General features: G+C 39.6%; 1 protein-coding gene across 1 annotated transcript; it reads left to right on the forward strand.

Moving 5' to 3' along the window:
• Positions 1-2,327: 2,327 nt before the first annotated feature.
• On the forward strand, positions 2,328-13,152 carry Wnt16 (Wnt family member 16). Its single transcript, XM_069996641.1, has 4 exons — positions 2,328-2,422; positions 2,593-2,843; positions 4,765-5,051; positions 11,271-13,152. Exons 1-4 carry the CDS (start codon positions 2,328-2,330, stop codon positions 11,733-11,735), a joined length of 1,098 nt encoding a protein of 365 aa, XP_069852742.1. The 3' UTR covers positions 11,736-13,152.
• The last annotated feature ends 4,024 nt before the right edge of the window (positions 13,153-17,176 follow it).

The raw sequence follows: 17,176 nt of genomic DNA on the forward strand, positions 1-17,176 counted from the left end.
TTTAGACCTATCTGATTAAAGTATAGTATTCACGTGTGTGAAATACCAAGTTGAAATCCCTTTTAACTATTAACACAGGCTTTTAAAAAATGAATGAATAGAAGGTAAAACAGGTGCTGTCTAAGGTGTAGGAGAGAAGAGGGAGAAGAGAAAGGAGAAAGGAAAGTGACTGTGATCAAAATGGTTTACGGATGTGTGTGTAAATGCAACAACGAAGCTTGTTGAAATTGGTTCTGGAAGAGGGGAAAGAGGACAGGGTTATGGGGGGTAAGTCAGATCAAAGTATGTGTCATGCATGATGGATATGTCAATATGAAACCTTCTTCAAGAACTAAATAAGTAAAGAAATAGATTCATTTTTAACAGGGGAACAAGGAAAGAAAATGCTGGGTTCAATGTTCTTATACTTAAAGAATAGTACATTTTTCCAAAGGCTCTATTTGGATGCCTGCACAGTGCTGGACCCCTGCAATGCTAAGGAAAAAAACATTCAGACTCTTCTCTCTGGACTCTTACACTGGCTTTTCTTTCTTCATGTCCTCCTGGCATCTATCCTTCCACCATTAAATGCATTGGACTGCAGTTACCTGCTCACTCTTCTGTCTTGTCAAGTAAACTGAACTCCACTACTATGTGACTTGGTGCCATTCTTTTTAACCCATGATTGAATCTCCTCAATATGTGTTTTTAATGGGAAAAAAATCAGTCAACCTCTTTCAAACATTTATTACGGTTGGCCCTAAAATCAGGTTAAGGAATCGACGTTCTGCGTACTACCCCTGCAATGTCAAGTGCACCACTCCCCTCCCAATCACTGTGTGGTTCTTCCTCTTGTTCCAGCATTTAGGCCTTTTCAGTATCCGCTCAAGATCTTCCTCAAGTTAATCTACTCAGTAAACTGTGCTGGAACAAAAGCAAAACAACAGCAATAAAAATAAAACCCACCAGAATCTCAAGCAGTGGGTGTAAAGGTAGCTCAGCAACGAATGCTCCATGGCTCCTCTTAGTGACACAGAATACAGTGAGCTTCGATGAAGGCTCCGATTTTCGGAGAGCCCACTAACCGTTAGCCAAAATATTTCTGGATCAGTAACTATACCCTATCATCAACTTGACTGTCTAAAAATTACAATGTGGCTTTAGGACCTGGTACACAGTGTACAAAGCAATAAATATTTGTTGGATGCAGGAGTGTATGGGATAGGATGGGAATTCAGGGAAGTTTCATTGCTTTAGTTTGATACTGGGGCGAAGCAGCAAATGTCATTGTTCTTGCGAGTAAGTCTGACTAGAGGCGTCCAGTGAGGTCGGCCTGCTCCTGAAGTACATTTGGCCCCAAAGAGTATCCTTCTAGCTTCTTCATTACAGTTATTTCCAAAGTATTTTGTTTTACACTTGTGTGCTTGGCTGGCTTGTACACTTGGGGAAAGGGATCCTCTCTTAGATTTGATGCCAGGATGGAATCTTCCTTTTGGGGCAAAATAAATGCACACATAAATGACACGGAGTGGAAGCCTAGCCGCATCCACCCACAGAGCGTCTTCCGTACGTGAGATTTCAAACAGAGGTTTGGAAAACCAACTTGTTTGGGACTAAACCCTGACTCAAGAAGATTGGGAGGTAAAGGAGAAGCAAAGGGGGAATGGGACAGACATACTGTTCAGCCACTCTACTCAGAGTGTAATCCAGATGCGCCTTGGATGAAAGCAACTCCTATCTCCCATCAGAGCCATGTTTTCATCCAGGATTGTGAAGACAGAAACACGCCTTATCAGTTCTGACTTGGATCCCTGCTCAGCCAGCTGTAACTGGAGGAAAGATCCTGACACCCCACCCTGGTCTGGTAGCAGTATGCAGGCGGGGCAAGGGTCTCAATTCCCCCCTGCAGAGTTCGCTCAGCCAATGGGAGCCTGTGGTTTCAGGAGGATGAGTTGCGGGTCTACTGCTGGGCCAATCAAGAGCCAAGCGCGGTCAAAGGGGAGGAGATGGGAGGGGGAGCTGCCGCAGGCGATGGCGTTGCAGAGACATCCACAGAAGTTTCTCACCTTGGAGTGGGAAGGGCGCTCCCGCCTCTCCCGCCTATGCATAACCCTGAGCAGGAGGAGGCCCCCTGACCTACTTCCTCCATCCCCACATACTGCTGGAGGGGAGGGGGGGTGCGAGGAAGAACCCCTATCATTGTTGGTCTTCTTTTCATGTGGTCTGCACCGAGAACACAGACGAGGGACAACTCAGTACTAGGGAAGTGACCTCCGACCCTGCGGGGGGCCCCTGGGGAAGGAGGGTAGTAGAGGAGTGGCCGGGGTTGGGGACTCCATGCGGGGGCCATGGACACAGCGGCACTCCTGACTCTGCCCCGCCTGTGCGCGCTCTGGGCAGCGGTGCTGGCGCTCTTCCCCTGCGGAGGCCAAGGAAACTGGATGTAAGTATGGGGGCTGCAGAAGCACCGCGGGAAAGGGGGTGATCCGCCCCGCATCTGAGCCCGGGGAAGGAGGGGCGGAGACACGACTAACCCGAGAGACGGGGGAACGACCGCGGCTGGGAAAGGGAGCCCGGGCAGCGGCTGACGCTAGTGGCGGTCGTGTCTTACAGGTGGTTGGGCATCGCCTCCTTCGGGGTTCCGGAGAAGCTGGGCTGCGCCAACTTGCCGCTGAACAGCCGCCAGAAGGAGCTGTGCAAGAGGAAGCCGTACCTGCTCCCCAGTATCCGCGAGGGCGCCCGGCTGGGCATTCAGGAGTGCAAGAGCCAATTCAGACACGAGAGATGGAACTGCACGGTCGCCACCGCCACCACCCCGGCCCAGCTGGGCACCAGCCCGCTCTTTGGCTACGAGCTCAACAGCGGTGAGTCCTAGGATCCTAACCAATAAACCGTGCTAACCACTCGACGGCCTTACATGCTCACAGGGGTCTTTTAGTGCCGGGAATTGGGAACGACCGAGGCCAGATCCCAGGGTGCAGGTGAGAGCTTGGGAAGGGTGATTCCCCAAGTCCAGATCCGAACGCTCTGGGGAGAGGGTGGGTTTGCAACTCTTCTTCCTTCCTGGGACGCTGGACTCAAGTACAACTTTGGAGCCGCCACCCCCACCCCGCCGACCCCAGCGGACCCCGAAGCGCCCCCCTATGTGAGTGGCCAGCTGGAGAAACATGAAGTTGGCCTTAGGGAATTCTGCTGCCCCATCTGCTTTGATTTAACCAGCTTCGTGCGCAGCGAGTCCAGGACCAGAGGCTAATGCACCGAAGCGCCCCGTTTATTGACTCGTGAGATCGTAAGGTTTACAGAACACACTCATTTTTAAAGGCCCTCTCCCCGACAGTCCAACCTGCAGCTAACCTGATGAGCACACCTCCTCTCTCTCTCTCTCTCTCTCTCTCTCTCTCTCTCTCTCTCTCTCTCTCTCTCTCTCTCTCTCTCTCTCTCTCTCTCTCTCTCTCTCTCTCTCTCTCTCTCTCTCTCTCTCTCTCTCTCTCTCTCTCTCTCTCTCTCTCTTTCCCCTTTCTTCTGTTTCCCTTTTATATCCCTCACTTTCTACTCCATGCGCTCTCCGCAGGCGCGCGGAGAAGGAGCGCAAAAACAAAAGTTCTCTTTTGGCGCACGTAGTGACTCAGTGACACTAAAGGTACCAGGAGTCTGGATGGTTCTAGAAATAACAACAGAGTCTAAGAATTGTAGGGCCCGATTGCTGAAAGGCACTTGGTCGTTTTTTGTTTTTGTTTTTGTTTTTTAAGTTCATTTCCGTTCTTTCTCTCCCTTTGACCCTTTCCCATTCTGTTCCTAAGGACCCTGAGCTTCTCGCTGCCAAAGATAGCATTTCCCCAGTGCGTTTTGGCCCACACTTGGGACCCCACAGAGTATGAAAGGTGAGGGTAAAGAAGAAAAAGAAACTTGCATTCTGAAGAGTGCAGACGAAAAAGACTGGTTGGAGAAAGGGTGTGACACCTGGTGAAGTGCGAATCCCTGGAAGCGATCCTGCTTGTCCCTTTTATTACCAGTTTGATGCAACATTACCTCCCAAAGATTTGTAGTTCAAACTCCCCTTCAAAGACATCTATTTCAGTTTAGAATATTTTTGTACAACAAATTTATTGTTGCTAATGAAATTTCAGTTATATTACTTCCATTAATTATCTTCCAGGAGGTGCAGCCAGCCCTGTTTAAAATGTTAAGTGTTTCATAGTAACGAGCATGATTGTTATTCATGGTATCTCTCCCTTTCCCTCACTTAAAAGAAATTTAGTGTTCAATTTCAAAGTAAATGCTAACATTCATCTACTAGTTTTCTTGGTCTTAATTGGCATTCCAGCATGTATTATTTCTTCAAACAAAACTTTCACCTTGTACTTTTTGGGTGCAGCACTTTCAGATTTTAAAAGATAACTAATCTATTTTCAAAGCTTTTTTTTTTTTAACCATTTAGAGTATCCATAGGAAGAATTTTGAATTCAGTGTGTATTATTGAGCTGTTACTCTCCATTCAGCACTAAGCTAGGTGAAGAAGTCTATTTTTAAGTTTAAAAAACAAATATGATCTTTAAGGTACAAGGATAGTGTGTAACAATAAATAACAACTCTGATGATTAATCTTTTAATACCTTTTGAAAAGGCTATTCTAGTGGAAAATCCTCCTTTCTAAATATGTGTTCACTAAAGTATCCATTGTAAACAGTTGAAAAACTGCCTGGTGAGGATGAGTAGCAGGCTTTGTTCTGAGCATAAACAAAAGAGACAGAGCTCCTTAATTAATCTATCCATGTTTTATTCTAGGCACCAAAGAGACAGCCTTTATCTATGCTGTGATGGCTGCAGGCCTTGTGCACTCTGTGACCAGGTCCTGTAGTGCAGGCAACATGACAGAATGTTCTTGTGACACCACCTTGCAGAGCGGTGGCTCAGCCAGTGAGGGCTGGCACTGGGGTGGCTGCTCCGATGATGTCCAATATGGCATGTGGTTCAGCAAAAAGTTCCTGGATCTCCCCATCAGAAATGCCACAGGAAAAGAAAGTAAAATACTGCAAGCCATGAACCTCCATAATAACGAAGCTGGGAGACAGGTATGTAGTAGAAATGGAACCCAGTCAGTAGGGAAATAAGACTAGGGTTGTACTTCTAGGCGAATTAGTAGAAATGGCTTAAAAACTGGCCACTCACAGCCTAAGAAACATAGGTATGTAAGTATAATAAGAAAAGTAGGTTCAGTGTGAATATATAATCACCTTGGTTTGGTTTAGGTAATGCATCTAATATGGGTTGAAGCTTTTTACAGAATAAATCAGTGGTTGTACATTTTTATACCTACAGCATGAACTATAAAATAATAGTATGTTAGTGCCTGCTCTGTTATCTTCTACCCTCCTCCCCTTAACTGGTTATTAGCCATTTCAGGAGAGGATTTATAGTGTCTATCTTTCTAATGAGATTAATTCAAATGTTACTTCATCAAATTTTAATTTTGGTTATAATTTTTAAAGCAACTTTTTAGTAGGCAGTGGCTCCTGAACATGCTAGTTCTGTACTTATTTTCTCTAGTTTTATACTTTGTTAAGGAATTCACAACCACTATCTAATGTTTTCTTGTGCAGCAAAACTTTTTGGGGAACAGTTATTTTTGTGAAGTAATGTCAGTTCATGTGAAAAGTTCATAAAGTACCAACAAATGTAAAGAAGTAATAGTTACATTAAGTGTAAAGGGATTTTCTAATGTAGATATAATGAAGGTAGGTTGGCGGGAGGTAAACTTGACGACCTATCGCCTAATTAAGTTCTTTTTATAAGTTCTGATTTTTAACATGGTTTTCTGAAAATGGAGTATGTGTGTAGCTTAATTTAATTTCATATATTTACATTACTGAATGTTGAAGCAATAAAGTTTGAATTTTATAACATAGTTGGATTAGTTGGCAATTCCCAGTGCCTTTCCTAGAAGGCTGTAAGTTTTACGAATTTATATTTTTCTGTATCATAATAAACTTTTCAGGATAAGAATATCAGCATTTATTATATATTGTTGTAAATATCTAATAACCTGTAAAGGTCCCAGAGCAGTCATTGTGATCTGCGACATTCTCCTGAAGTAAATTAAAACAAGTTACAGCATCTCTTAGGAATATTAAAGTATATGTTACATTTGTTTTACTTTTTTGGCAAGTCACTAGCAGGGGTTCACACAGAAGAGCTGCAGCGTCAGCCAGTGTTCCGTATTCTTTCCTTCACTGCCTTGATTTAAAGCACAGAAATTGAAACGCCAGGAAAGGGGTCATCATAACTCTCCAAAGCTCCAGATAAATGTTCAATTCAACTTGAATATCCAACTCAAAATAGAAAACAAGGAAAATAATAGCTCTATAAACTTTCCATGTTTTTCTTTAGAAAACTTTAAATTGTTTTGTGTTATTAAAATAACTCTTGTTTAATACTCTAGCTATGCATATGTCTTCTTCCCCTAAAGTTTTACCTCAAAAAAATTAATGAACAAGGTATTGGTTCGATTTAAATATTATCCAGTAAAAGAATAAGTTTTTTATCAAATTAGAGATTAAAGGTAAACAACGTATTTTCTTTAGTTAGTGAAAAACTATAAGATATGGCAAATGAACATATTTCAAAAACAAGAAAACAATTAAATGAATATTTTGTATTGACATGGAACATGTCTTCTGTAGCCATTCTTTAACTAATTTGATGGTTTTAATCAAAAAGCCAAAATTCAGGAGCTTATGGTGTGGTTAAATTTTTTATACAATACTGTCTCCAAACTTAGGAAAAGCACTAAAGTATTTTAAAATGTATTTTTGTCAGTAACTTTAGGCAGTAACTTTCACTTTATCTTGTGTGTTTTCCTAAATTACATGGCCAATCTGTCTTTGCAACTGTTAATATAGATCTTAAACTATAAATTTTAATCTCACTTTATTAAAATGTTTCAAAAATTAGCATCAGATATAATCCACTATTTGTTAATGAAACCCAATTTCCTCACATTGTGTTGATTTTTGCTGTTTTTCTATCTAGGTAGAAAATATTTAAGCCTTCACACACACACACACACACACACACACACACACAGACACACAGACACACACACACACACACCACATTGCAAATTTCAAAATTTTTCCCTATTGAATCCTTTTTGTTTTTATAGATACTGTTTGAATAGAGACTTGAAATATTACAAAATATTTACCTGGTTATTTTGAGTGAACTACACGGTGTTTTCATTGGTCTTTTCTCATGAGGTATTATAACTCAAAACATTTTTGTTTTCTTTTCCATTAGTGGCCAACACCCTGTCTCCCCCTCTACTCCCTCCACGCACAAGGGATGGAAAAAACCAAGTTTCCAAGTTATTATCTAACAAGGAAGCAATCTATTCAATTTTCAATATCGGCAATTAAGATTTTAATCTATCTGGCATATTGGTCTGAGTCATGCTCAAAGTCTGCATTCAATTGAGCTGTTTTTTAGTCTCCAAATCCCAAACTCAAAATGTAGGAAAGTGTTCAGAAAAATGTGGGTACTGGCGCTTAGTAGTGCTCTGAGCAGGATAGATGGTTTTCTTAACCGCTGACCTTAAATACTCTGATTCCCACTTGGTTTCTGACACCATTCCTAAAGTTATGACTCCAAGAATAATGTTGCTGGATGATGATTGGCCAGCAGGATGATGTGATGTCTTCCAGGGGCAGAACTTCTGGGAATAATGTGACTTGGAATATTTATGGGTATTGCTTTTGGTGTGCTTAAAATATTTCCATTCTTACCATGTCCACCTCATAAACTTTTAAGTTTCCCTACCCCATAATTTGTTTTATGATGAGTAACTCAACAAAGTGGAAAGGGCCAACCCCAAATTTTCATTGACCTGCTTCAAGAATATTTATAAGTAGTTGAACAACACATATGTGTTTTGCTTTTCAGCAGGTTCAAATATATTTTTGGAAAGAAAGGGACAAAATGAGTCAGAGGAATTGGAATCCTCTATCCATATATGCAACTGTATGTTGCAGTTTTCATAATTAAGATGGATCATCTGATAGTTGACAAAATGAAATGTTAGTCACGAAACACTCCAAAACAATTTTCTGCCCATTCCTGGTAACGTTTGGGTAAAGTAATCGCGGGCAAATCGTCTCCACCCACTGCATTACCTTGGAGTCCAGTTTTGAGACCAATCCGTCCTTAAACCACTTCTAAAGCAGTTTCTATTTTCACATAAAGTATTGATGATATGCCTTTCCTATTTCACCTCATTAGAAATTGATCAAAGAAAAACTTACAGGAGAAGTCGGCTAGATTAAATGCCACCTTCCAAATTACTCTCCCATAGTTTAAGAATATCCCATCAAAATGTGCACATCTGTTTGTAATAGTTAACAAAACATTCCTCTGTTAATATCGTTATAAACCTTAACAACTCAACAACTAGAGAAAGGAATTTTCTCATAACCACACACAACTCATTCGGTTACTATTCTCTTAACTTTTCCTATTATCAGAAAGTGACAGAGCCATCACTACAGATCAGAATGACTATTTAATGTAAATTAAAAATCATAGGGGGAGAAAAATCCAGAATATGCTTTTCAATGAACGTTCTTGTGTTTTCTTTAAATATACTTCCATTTTCTACTTTCATTTTTCTCTGTTCTACTAACTTTATCTTGCTGCATATGAAGACTTTGTGTGATGTATCTTCAACTTACAAAACAGTGTCTTAATCACACTGTTAATATTTCTGTGATTGAATCATAGTTAAGTATGTTTATTAACTGACTACAAGGTGCAAAGTATTTTTTCCCTAAAAACTGACAATAACTTATGAAAGTATTCAAGAAACACTGTATTCTATAGGTTAAGTGCTCTCTGTCTCTGCCCCCAACCCCCGCCACTCCCGCTGCTCTTTAATTTCTGTTTGGCCAAGTTCCATTCTTGGAGAGTTGTGGGAGTTTAATCATTTAAAATTCAGGTCAAATTTCTGAGATTCTTCTCCTTGAAGTTCATTTATATATGCAGGTTCTAAAATAGTAAAAAGAATATTTGTGCAACATACATGATAAAAATGCTATCTTATCTTACTGCATCACAATTCACATTCAACAGAATGATTTTTAAATGTGTATCACTGAAAATTTAGAAACTCCAAGTTTTTAAAGGGCTTTTTATCTGGGATAGGGAAATCCACCCAAACTCTGAGTACAAATTCAGCAGGTGATGAAATGAATTTGAAAGTCTCTTTGAATCTTGCACCCTGTGAAGCAGTGTATCATTTAGTGGACTAGATTAAAGGGGATGGCTTGGAGGTGAGCCTGTGGGCTCAAGGTCTCCCAGCACTATGAGCAATGGGTCATTTCTTCATGAGAGTAATTTTTATTACTTGCTACATGTAAGTTACCCACTGAGAATAAGTTAAGATTGCTTGAGTGAGCAGAACTAATTACTTAATAAGTATTCGAAGGTATCTAATCTACCTTCTTGCTTTGCAAATTGACAACTTTACATAGTGTCTGACCTGGTTATTAAAGGGAAAGTTAGCTCCCTGCCATCATCCAAAACAAGTGACAGTGACCATACAGAGTGATGATTGGGTTTGAGCACACACACACACACACACACACACACACACACACACACACACACACACACACACACACACAAATGTATGTTCCTTCATTTGGTGCTTTTCTTAGTCAATTTATTTTATTACCTAGCTCTTTATCAGCTAAAACCAACTCTTTATTATTCTCCTAATTCTTCAGCACTTAAAATTTGAATAAAAGTAGGCAGATTGCATAACTTTCAACATTAATTTGCCCATATACTTAAAGAATCGAGGGCTTTGGGAATATTATATGTCAAAAATAAACCAAATAAGCCTGTTCACCATGCATTATAAATTTCTCTTATATCACTGTAATGTATTTTCCCCCCTCTCTGGGTCACTAAGAAAAGCATTCATTTGTTAGAATCTCTGTTTTCTGAATTTAAAAAGAGCAAATGTGTTGTATTCTTTAAAGCACTGGGCTCATTATATTGTTTATTATTCAAACACTACTAAAAAAAAGCCAAACATTGTGAAAACCAAAGCCACCTTCTCTCATTTAAGGTTACAAATAAATCTCCTCTCTGTGTTGCTATTTAGTTTGGGGAATTTTGTTAAATTGTCAGAAAAGATCATTTTGAAATCATGTCCAAAATAAGTTTGGTACAAAGTTGCCAAGTGTGGCCCCTTATTATTTCACAGTTTTGATAAGTGCTGTGAGCAGAATTTAAACTGTGTTTTTTTTCTCCTTTCTTTGGTAAGATTGCATACATAATTTTCAAGTCACTGAGTATACAGATCTATCTTTCATTTTGCCCAGCAGGTCAACTCTGCAGCTGGTCATAGTGGCTCACTAATCTTCTCTGCCCTCATCTGGAAGGAAGTGATACTGGCTTATATGAGCCCTAAAACTTTTGAAGTTGCTATATTGGGTTTGCAGCATTTGGACCATTGCAACATTTTATCTTAACTCTTACTGCAACTGTTTCTTTACAGAGGGGGTCATTTAGCTCTTGCCCTGCACAAAGCAGTGGGATTTTACAACTATACATAATCTAATAAATTCATATAAACTGAGCTCAATGCTTAGAAACAAAAATTATAGAAACATCAGCTTCTATTTTCTAGGCTGGAGGATAGTGCTGATAATCCACTAAAAATAAGACATATATTTTAAATTGATTTTCAAGAAAAGATGAAGAATCTGCTGGGAGCAGTCATACTCTACAGTCCTTTCTCCATTTGTACAAATTTAAATTGGTCATTCAGGGGTTCTCACATGATGAAAAGGGGCTTTTCTGTGATGAGGAGATGATCCCAGGAATCAAAGTGACTTTTACAGTGATGGCACCAAAGAATGAGTAGCTGTCATCACTGACCATCTCATCCCCGTCATTTAAACCAGAATCTCAAGGGTTTCAGCATTGATTACTAAAGTCGTGGGGATATTTCCATGCATTATGAGAGTTGAGGACAACCACTCTCTCAGTTCTCAAATTTTAATGCACACATACTCTTCAAAGGCACTCATTAAAACTGCAGTTTTTGAAGGTCTAGAGAAGGGTCTGAGTGTCACAGTGTCACATGGACCAGAGTTGCTCTCCCTGAACCATACTATCCTTTTTACGCAGGTGGGAAGGGATCTATTAGGTGAGTAAGCTAGCCGAGATTTTTGTGGTCAGATCCAAAACTTCACGAATAGACACTTAAACAGAATCCCTATTGGTTTCAGGCTGTGGCCAAATTGCTGTCAGTCGACTGTCGCTGCCATGGAGTTTCTGGCTCCTGCGCCGTGAAAACATGTTGGAAAACTATGTCTTCTTTTGAGAAGATTGGTCATTTGTTAAAGGATAAATACGAAAACAGTATCCAAATATCAGACAGAACAAGGAGGAAAATGCGCAGGAGAGAAAAAGACCAGAGAAAAATCCCAATTCACGACGATGACCTGCTCTATGTTCACAAGTCTCCCAACTACTGTGTGGAGGATAAAAAACTGGGAATTCCAGGCACACAAGGCAGAGAATGCAATCGCACCTCTGAAGGGGCCGATGGCTGTAACCTCCTCTGCTGTGGCCGAGGCTACAACACCCACGTGGTCAGGCACGTGGAGAGGTGCGAGTGTAAGTTTATCTGGTGCTGCTATGTCCGCTGCCGGAAGTGTGAAAGCATGACTGATGTGCACACTTGCAAATGACCCTGCCTCCAGCCGCAAGAAGAGTCCTCAGCCACATCCTACAGGCTTGCAAGCAGGAGGAAACTGACTGGGTGGGCAAAGGGACCACCTGCCTGGGAAATTCTCAGAGCTTTGAGCCTCTCTAGGGTTTCTTTTACCTGATTGTCATCCAACCCATGGCCTTGCAGATTTCTTGGGATTCTGAAGTTGAAAAGGTTTGCACTCATCTTTGGGTGATTTGGGGGGTGGGGGAGGATATAATTTGACATGCAAGGAAGAGGAATCTGTTTCCTCAACTAGAAAGAAAGAGAAACAGAGTCCTTATACTGGAGATCTGGTCCTTTCTCAACCTAAGATTCTCCAGTAGGAAACCCAACCCCTGTCCCAGGGACTTAACCATGCTGGGGCAACATTAGTCATGTATTAAATAATGATACCTTATAGCAGTGAGGAACACTATGAATCACACTTATTCTTTCAGTATTTTAATGGAAGAAATGCTACTGTTTGTACATATAGAAAAGTCAAAAGGCTAATTAAGTGATGGGTGCTTACCTACCCAATCAAGCACTTCAAAAGATGGACACTTGGGAAGAATCTTCATTAAGTGTTAATGCTATCCCTAAATAGTATTGGTTAGAGATATTTAATCACTGACAAAATATCAAAATGTAAAAAAATAAAACATTTAATTGGAATTTAAGTGCCTCCATAAAGTGTAGAGCAATCTTTCATAGTTGGATTCATAATTCAATTATAGACAAAGCTCGACTCTGGGATACTCAAATTATGAAAATGTGGGGAAAGTAAAGATAAAAATATAAATGGTTCTCATACATTGTAAGAGAAAGCATTCTTTAAAATGTGTAAAGGCAGTATTTTTATAGTATTTGGCTAAAAAAGTCTTATATTTTATACATACAGTATTTAAGTTATATGATATGTATTCAGACTTACGATATTTATTGCCAAAGCCCAAGAGCTCAGGCAATGATAATATCTCAGAAATAAGACCAGGCTCTGTTTCTACTCAGACCTTTAACTCTGACTTTTCTTGAACATTGAAAAAAGAAAGTAATTGAGCAAGTAGTTAAATCGATGTGAATTTCTTGACAAAATAACAGCTTTATATACTACGGATTAAAATAGGTTGCAAAAGAATGAGAATTCTCTTTTTTTAGTAGCCAGATTAAGTAAATTCTCTTTCTGCATAGTTATGCTTAACTTGTGAGGTTATAATAAATTATATAGGTGAAGTCTTAACTGGAAAAAAGAATCTAAACCAGAGTGAGGATCAATTTGGGGATTTGATATCCTGGATATTTATTATATTGTATGTAATGCTGCATTGGCATTTGAATGTTGAGTGGTCTTTCTTGTTTTAATATTCATGCATGTATATTTATCATGTTTTACAAAGTCCCTGATGAAAAAAATATTCCTGGACGGTATTTATAGTTGCATTTTAATGACAATACTTATATTTTTAGATGTTGTTAAAGATTTCAGTATTATGTAGAAAAAATAGATTTTTTAAAAGTTCAAAATATCCAAAGAAAGAATTCTTTTCCTTATTAAAAAAGAAATGATTCCCTGCCCCAAAGTCTCATTCTCTTTCCATTAAATTTTATTTACCAATTCAAAGTAGTAACTTGTGAAAAAGAAAAAATAACATAGAGATTGTTTCAGTTCCAGTATTAAAATCAAGACTCAATACCTAACTATGATGCTTCATGTTATTATTTACTAAATGAAGGCTTAGAAATGACTAGCTATGCTAGTGTTTAAACATGGCCATCCATTCAGTAGAGAAACCTGAAAACTTCTTTTCATGTCCTTTTTATGAAGTAAATGTAATTTTATTGAAAATAAGCATATTTCCTGAAAGAGGAAGATTGTTGTGTCTATTAATAGCCAATGTTTCTATTAGCTAGGAAACTTTCCTGTCCGAAAAGCAAGCAAGCAAACAAATGAAAACAGAACCTGCTGCTAACTCCAGTTCCCCTTTCTTGGATGCTATGTACCAGCCCCTCCTGGTTCCTAAGATGTTTCTGTTGGTTCTTCTTGTCCTTCTTATCCAGTCACGAAAGCCATCCTTGAGATACTTATCTACTGGTCTTACTGGCAAACAGTCAGGCATTAGGCCACAGTCTTCCTTGTCTCTGTAGGTGCAGTACCAAGGTAATCCTAGTAACCCAGTTCTGAAGCGTAGGGGCGTAGGCAGTCTAAGCTATTTTGTCTGGATATGTGAGTGCTGTCTAAATTGCAAGTAGCAGAAAACTCTACCCAGATTGATTTAAAGATGAAAGCAAATGTATTTATTGGCTAAGTCACTGCAAAGTTAAAAATTGTAACTGGATCAGGTGAAGCTTGATCCATAAACTCCTACCATGTCCTAAGACCAAAGTCAAAGTCAAAGGCTGTTAACAATAAAGATACCTGACTATGGAGGAACACAACACTATGTGCCCTAGTGTGAACAGGGGAGATTGTCAACAGGGGAGATAGTGTCTGGCATCACATAGAAGTCACAGCTGGATGAGCAACCTCAAAGCACCATGGATTATACACATAGGTCAAAGTTGATTTGTTTAAATGCCCTTTATTGTATAAGAAAAGGAAGGGAGTTGCTTTAGAGTATTGCTTTCTAGTTTAGAATTCAACTTGCTTGAGGTGTGGTTTAATTGGTAGATCATAAGGGCCTAAGTTCATGAAATAATAAATAAATAATTCAACTTATCTGAAAATTTTAAACTACATAGTAGAGGCCATGGTAGAGAAACTGGTGCACCACCAAGTATAACTAAGCAAAATATTAAGTGGCATTATGTGTAATTGGCTAAGTTCTCTGATAGCAGCATTTTACATAATATTAATGACAACTTAGTTGCTTGAAATATAAACAGCTGCATTATTTCCTTACTCTTAATGGCACGTTTTCAGGGACTCTGATAGCTAAGATGGGATAGAATAAGAAAGAATTTTTCATCATGTATGCTTAGCTTTCATCATGTATGTAACCTCGTATGATTGGCAACCTTCAAATTATACACAGTGAATATTGAAATACATTTGAATATTCTGAAGTACTGTCAGTACTGTTTTTCCTTAGTTTAAAATGTGGAAGTAGAAAAGCTTCTTGTCAAATGTTGCTCTCTAGGCCACTGGTGAGTTGTGTGGATCCTTTCTGCATCACCTCTCAAAGGTTATCAAAGATTGAGACATTAATCCAACCACTTGGAGCCAGTTAGTTATACTATTATGAGTTACACTTGGCGGCTGTGAGGGAAGGAGCAATCAGATCCTTTCTTCAGGAACCAGTCATACACACCAAGAAAAGTCCTTCCTAAGGAAAGTTGGCTAAGGAGCCTTGAGTCTTCCTTTTCTTTCCAGTTGTACTATAGACCAGGTGCGATGCATTATTTCTTGGAGGAGGACAGCCTGTGGCAAGCATGAAAGGGGATTATAATGGCCGGACTCACTTCCTATGAAAGAAAACAGAGCCTTAGCAAACACTATAAGCTGAGCAATGGTCTCAGGAAATTATATGTACATATTTAATCTCACAACAACCCCACCATAGTGGCCCTCATTTCATGAATGAAAGAACTAGACACAGTAACTGTAAACTCAATAAATAATCAGCTGAGATGACTCAGAATGGATCCAGTATGCAAATTGTCAGTAGACTGCTTTGACAGTACACAAGAGCTCAGAGAATTTGCTAATAAAAACTAGAGAATGCGTCTTCACATGTGGTTATATAAACTTGGTTAAGGAGCGGGGAGTGATGGGACAAACAAGAACAGAGATTTGCCATGAAATATAATTAAAATATGCTGCTTATTGATTTCTAAGTTCTAAGTGATTTAAGCTGACTTGTAGTTTAGATTCCCAATGGACCTGAGGTTGGATTTGGGTTTAACATGTTTTTTTTTTTTTTTTTTCTCCAAAAGGAAATGACTCCGGGTAAAGATCATTATAATTTAGTTAGACATAAAATAAATACTTACATCCTTTTTATTATTGTGCTTACAGCCAGTTATTACATAAGGTATTTTCAATAGATGGATAAAAATTTACCATTTGTAATGGTTTATATTCACATTCAAAGAAAAACCACCAGAGGTTTGCCCGAGACTAAAATCTTTTGAAACAAATTTGCTCTAGAAAAAGCAAGCCCTCTCCATGTGGGGGTAAAGAGAAAAAGACATTAAAAAATATAGACCAAGTCAACACAAGCAAGTTTCATATGTGACTTATTAACCGGCAGAGTAAGTGGGCAGGTATGGGGATGAAGGTCTGCCTATTCTCTGTCAAATGGCCATTCTGAGTCCTCAGGGTGGCTCACCTCTCCAAGAGTTCAAGAAGTCTTCTCATGTACATTTTAGTAATAACCTAGCTCTCATAGTTTATAGCCACCACCACTACCACCCCTAGCCTCCAAAAAGGAAACTCACTGTCCCTAGGTTATTTGATAAGACAATTGTTTTTTTTGCAGTGGTACTAAGTAGGGTTTGAACTTGGGGTCTTTCATTCTTACCACTGGAACCCTCATCTGCTTTAGTTTAGGGTAGACTCTTGTGTTTTCCCCCCTATTTTCCCAGGCTGGTCTCACATTGGGATCCTCCCACCTCTGCTTCTAGAGTAACACCAGAGCCACTACACCTAGTTTGATCTTTAAAAACTAGTTCTTGCTGGGCTCTTTTTTTTTTTTTTTTTGGTTTGGGCCAGTCTCAGACCCTATGTTAATCCCCTGTCTCTACCTCAAGTAGGTGTGAACCCCCTTTCCCAGCATTAACTGCACATTTAACATTGCTGAACATGCTGGCACAGGCCAATTAATCCCAGTGGCGCAGAAGACAGAGGCTGGACTGTGATTTTAAGTTAGTGAGACCCGGCTAAATAGTTTTCAGAGCTGACACTGAAGGTGATTCAAAAGGATTTGTTAGTATAAACATCTATAAATGATAAAATTTTTAAAAACTGCCATGAGATCTGGGATGAGAGAACTTCTCAGGCTCACATTATTGCTATTAGTTAAGACCTGAGACCTTAGGGTCAGCCATATACCCTTCTGTGCTTGGAAGATACAACAGAAATAGCATTTCTGTTTAATAGATGACTCCCACATTGATCATTTGGTGGACCTTGGCAGGGATTCTCCAGTTCCAGGATGGAGTTGGTTCATCCCAACACACCATAGCCACCGTAGCAGCAGCAGTACTGTTTGAATGCACACTGCCATCATGGACAACGAAGCCCAGATGTATGCACTTCAAATGGATTTACCAGCTTCAGCAATGTTTTGGTTACAGAAAGAAAAAATAATGTTTCCAAATTCCTATTGAACATGTTTCTCCTGATGATGAGCAGGATCCTTCTAAGCAAGAGGCAAGCACTGTGTGAGGGTAGAACTGAGCTCTGGCATCGCTCCTACCCTAATCACTGCCTGCCGGCTC

The sequence above is a fragment of the Dipodomys merriami genome, unplaced genomic scaffold (assembly GCF_024711535.1).
Source record: "Dipodomys merriami isolate MVZ:Mamm:240054 unplaced genomic scaffold, mDipMer1.0.p SCAF_5, whole genome shotgun sequence".
Lineage (NCBI taxonomy): Eukaryota > Metazoa > Chordata > Mammalia > Rodentia > Heteromyidae > Dipodomys > Dipodomys merriami.

Bases quoted from the DNA above. Each gene is read 5' to 3' on its own strand.
- Wnt16 (XM_069996641.1), top strand. From the start codon at position 2,328: ATGGACACAGCGGCACTCCTGACTCTGCCCCGCCTGTGCGCGCTCTGG. The intron at 2,423-2,592 runs GTAAGTATGGGG...CGTGTCTTACAG, and splicing joins GGAGGCCAAGGAAACTGGAT to GTGGTTGGGCATCGCCTCCT. The intron at 5,052-11,270 runs GTATGTAGTAGA...TATTGGTTTCAG, and splicing joins ATAACGAAGCTGGGAGACAG to GCTGTGGCCAAATTGCTGTC.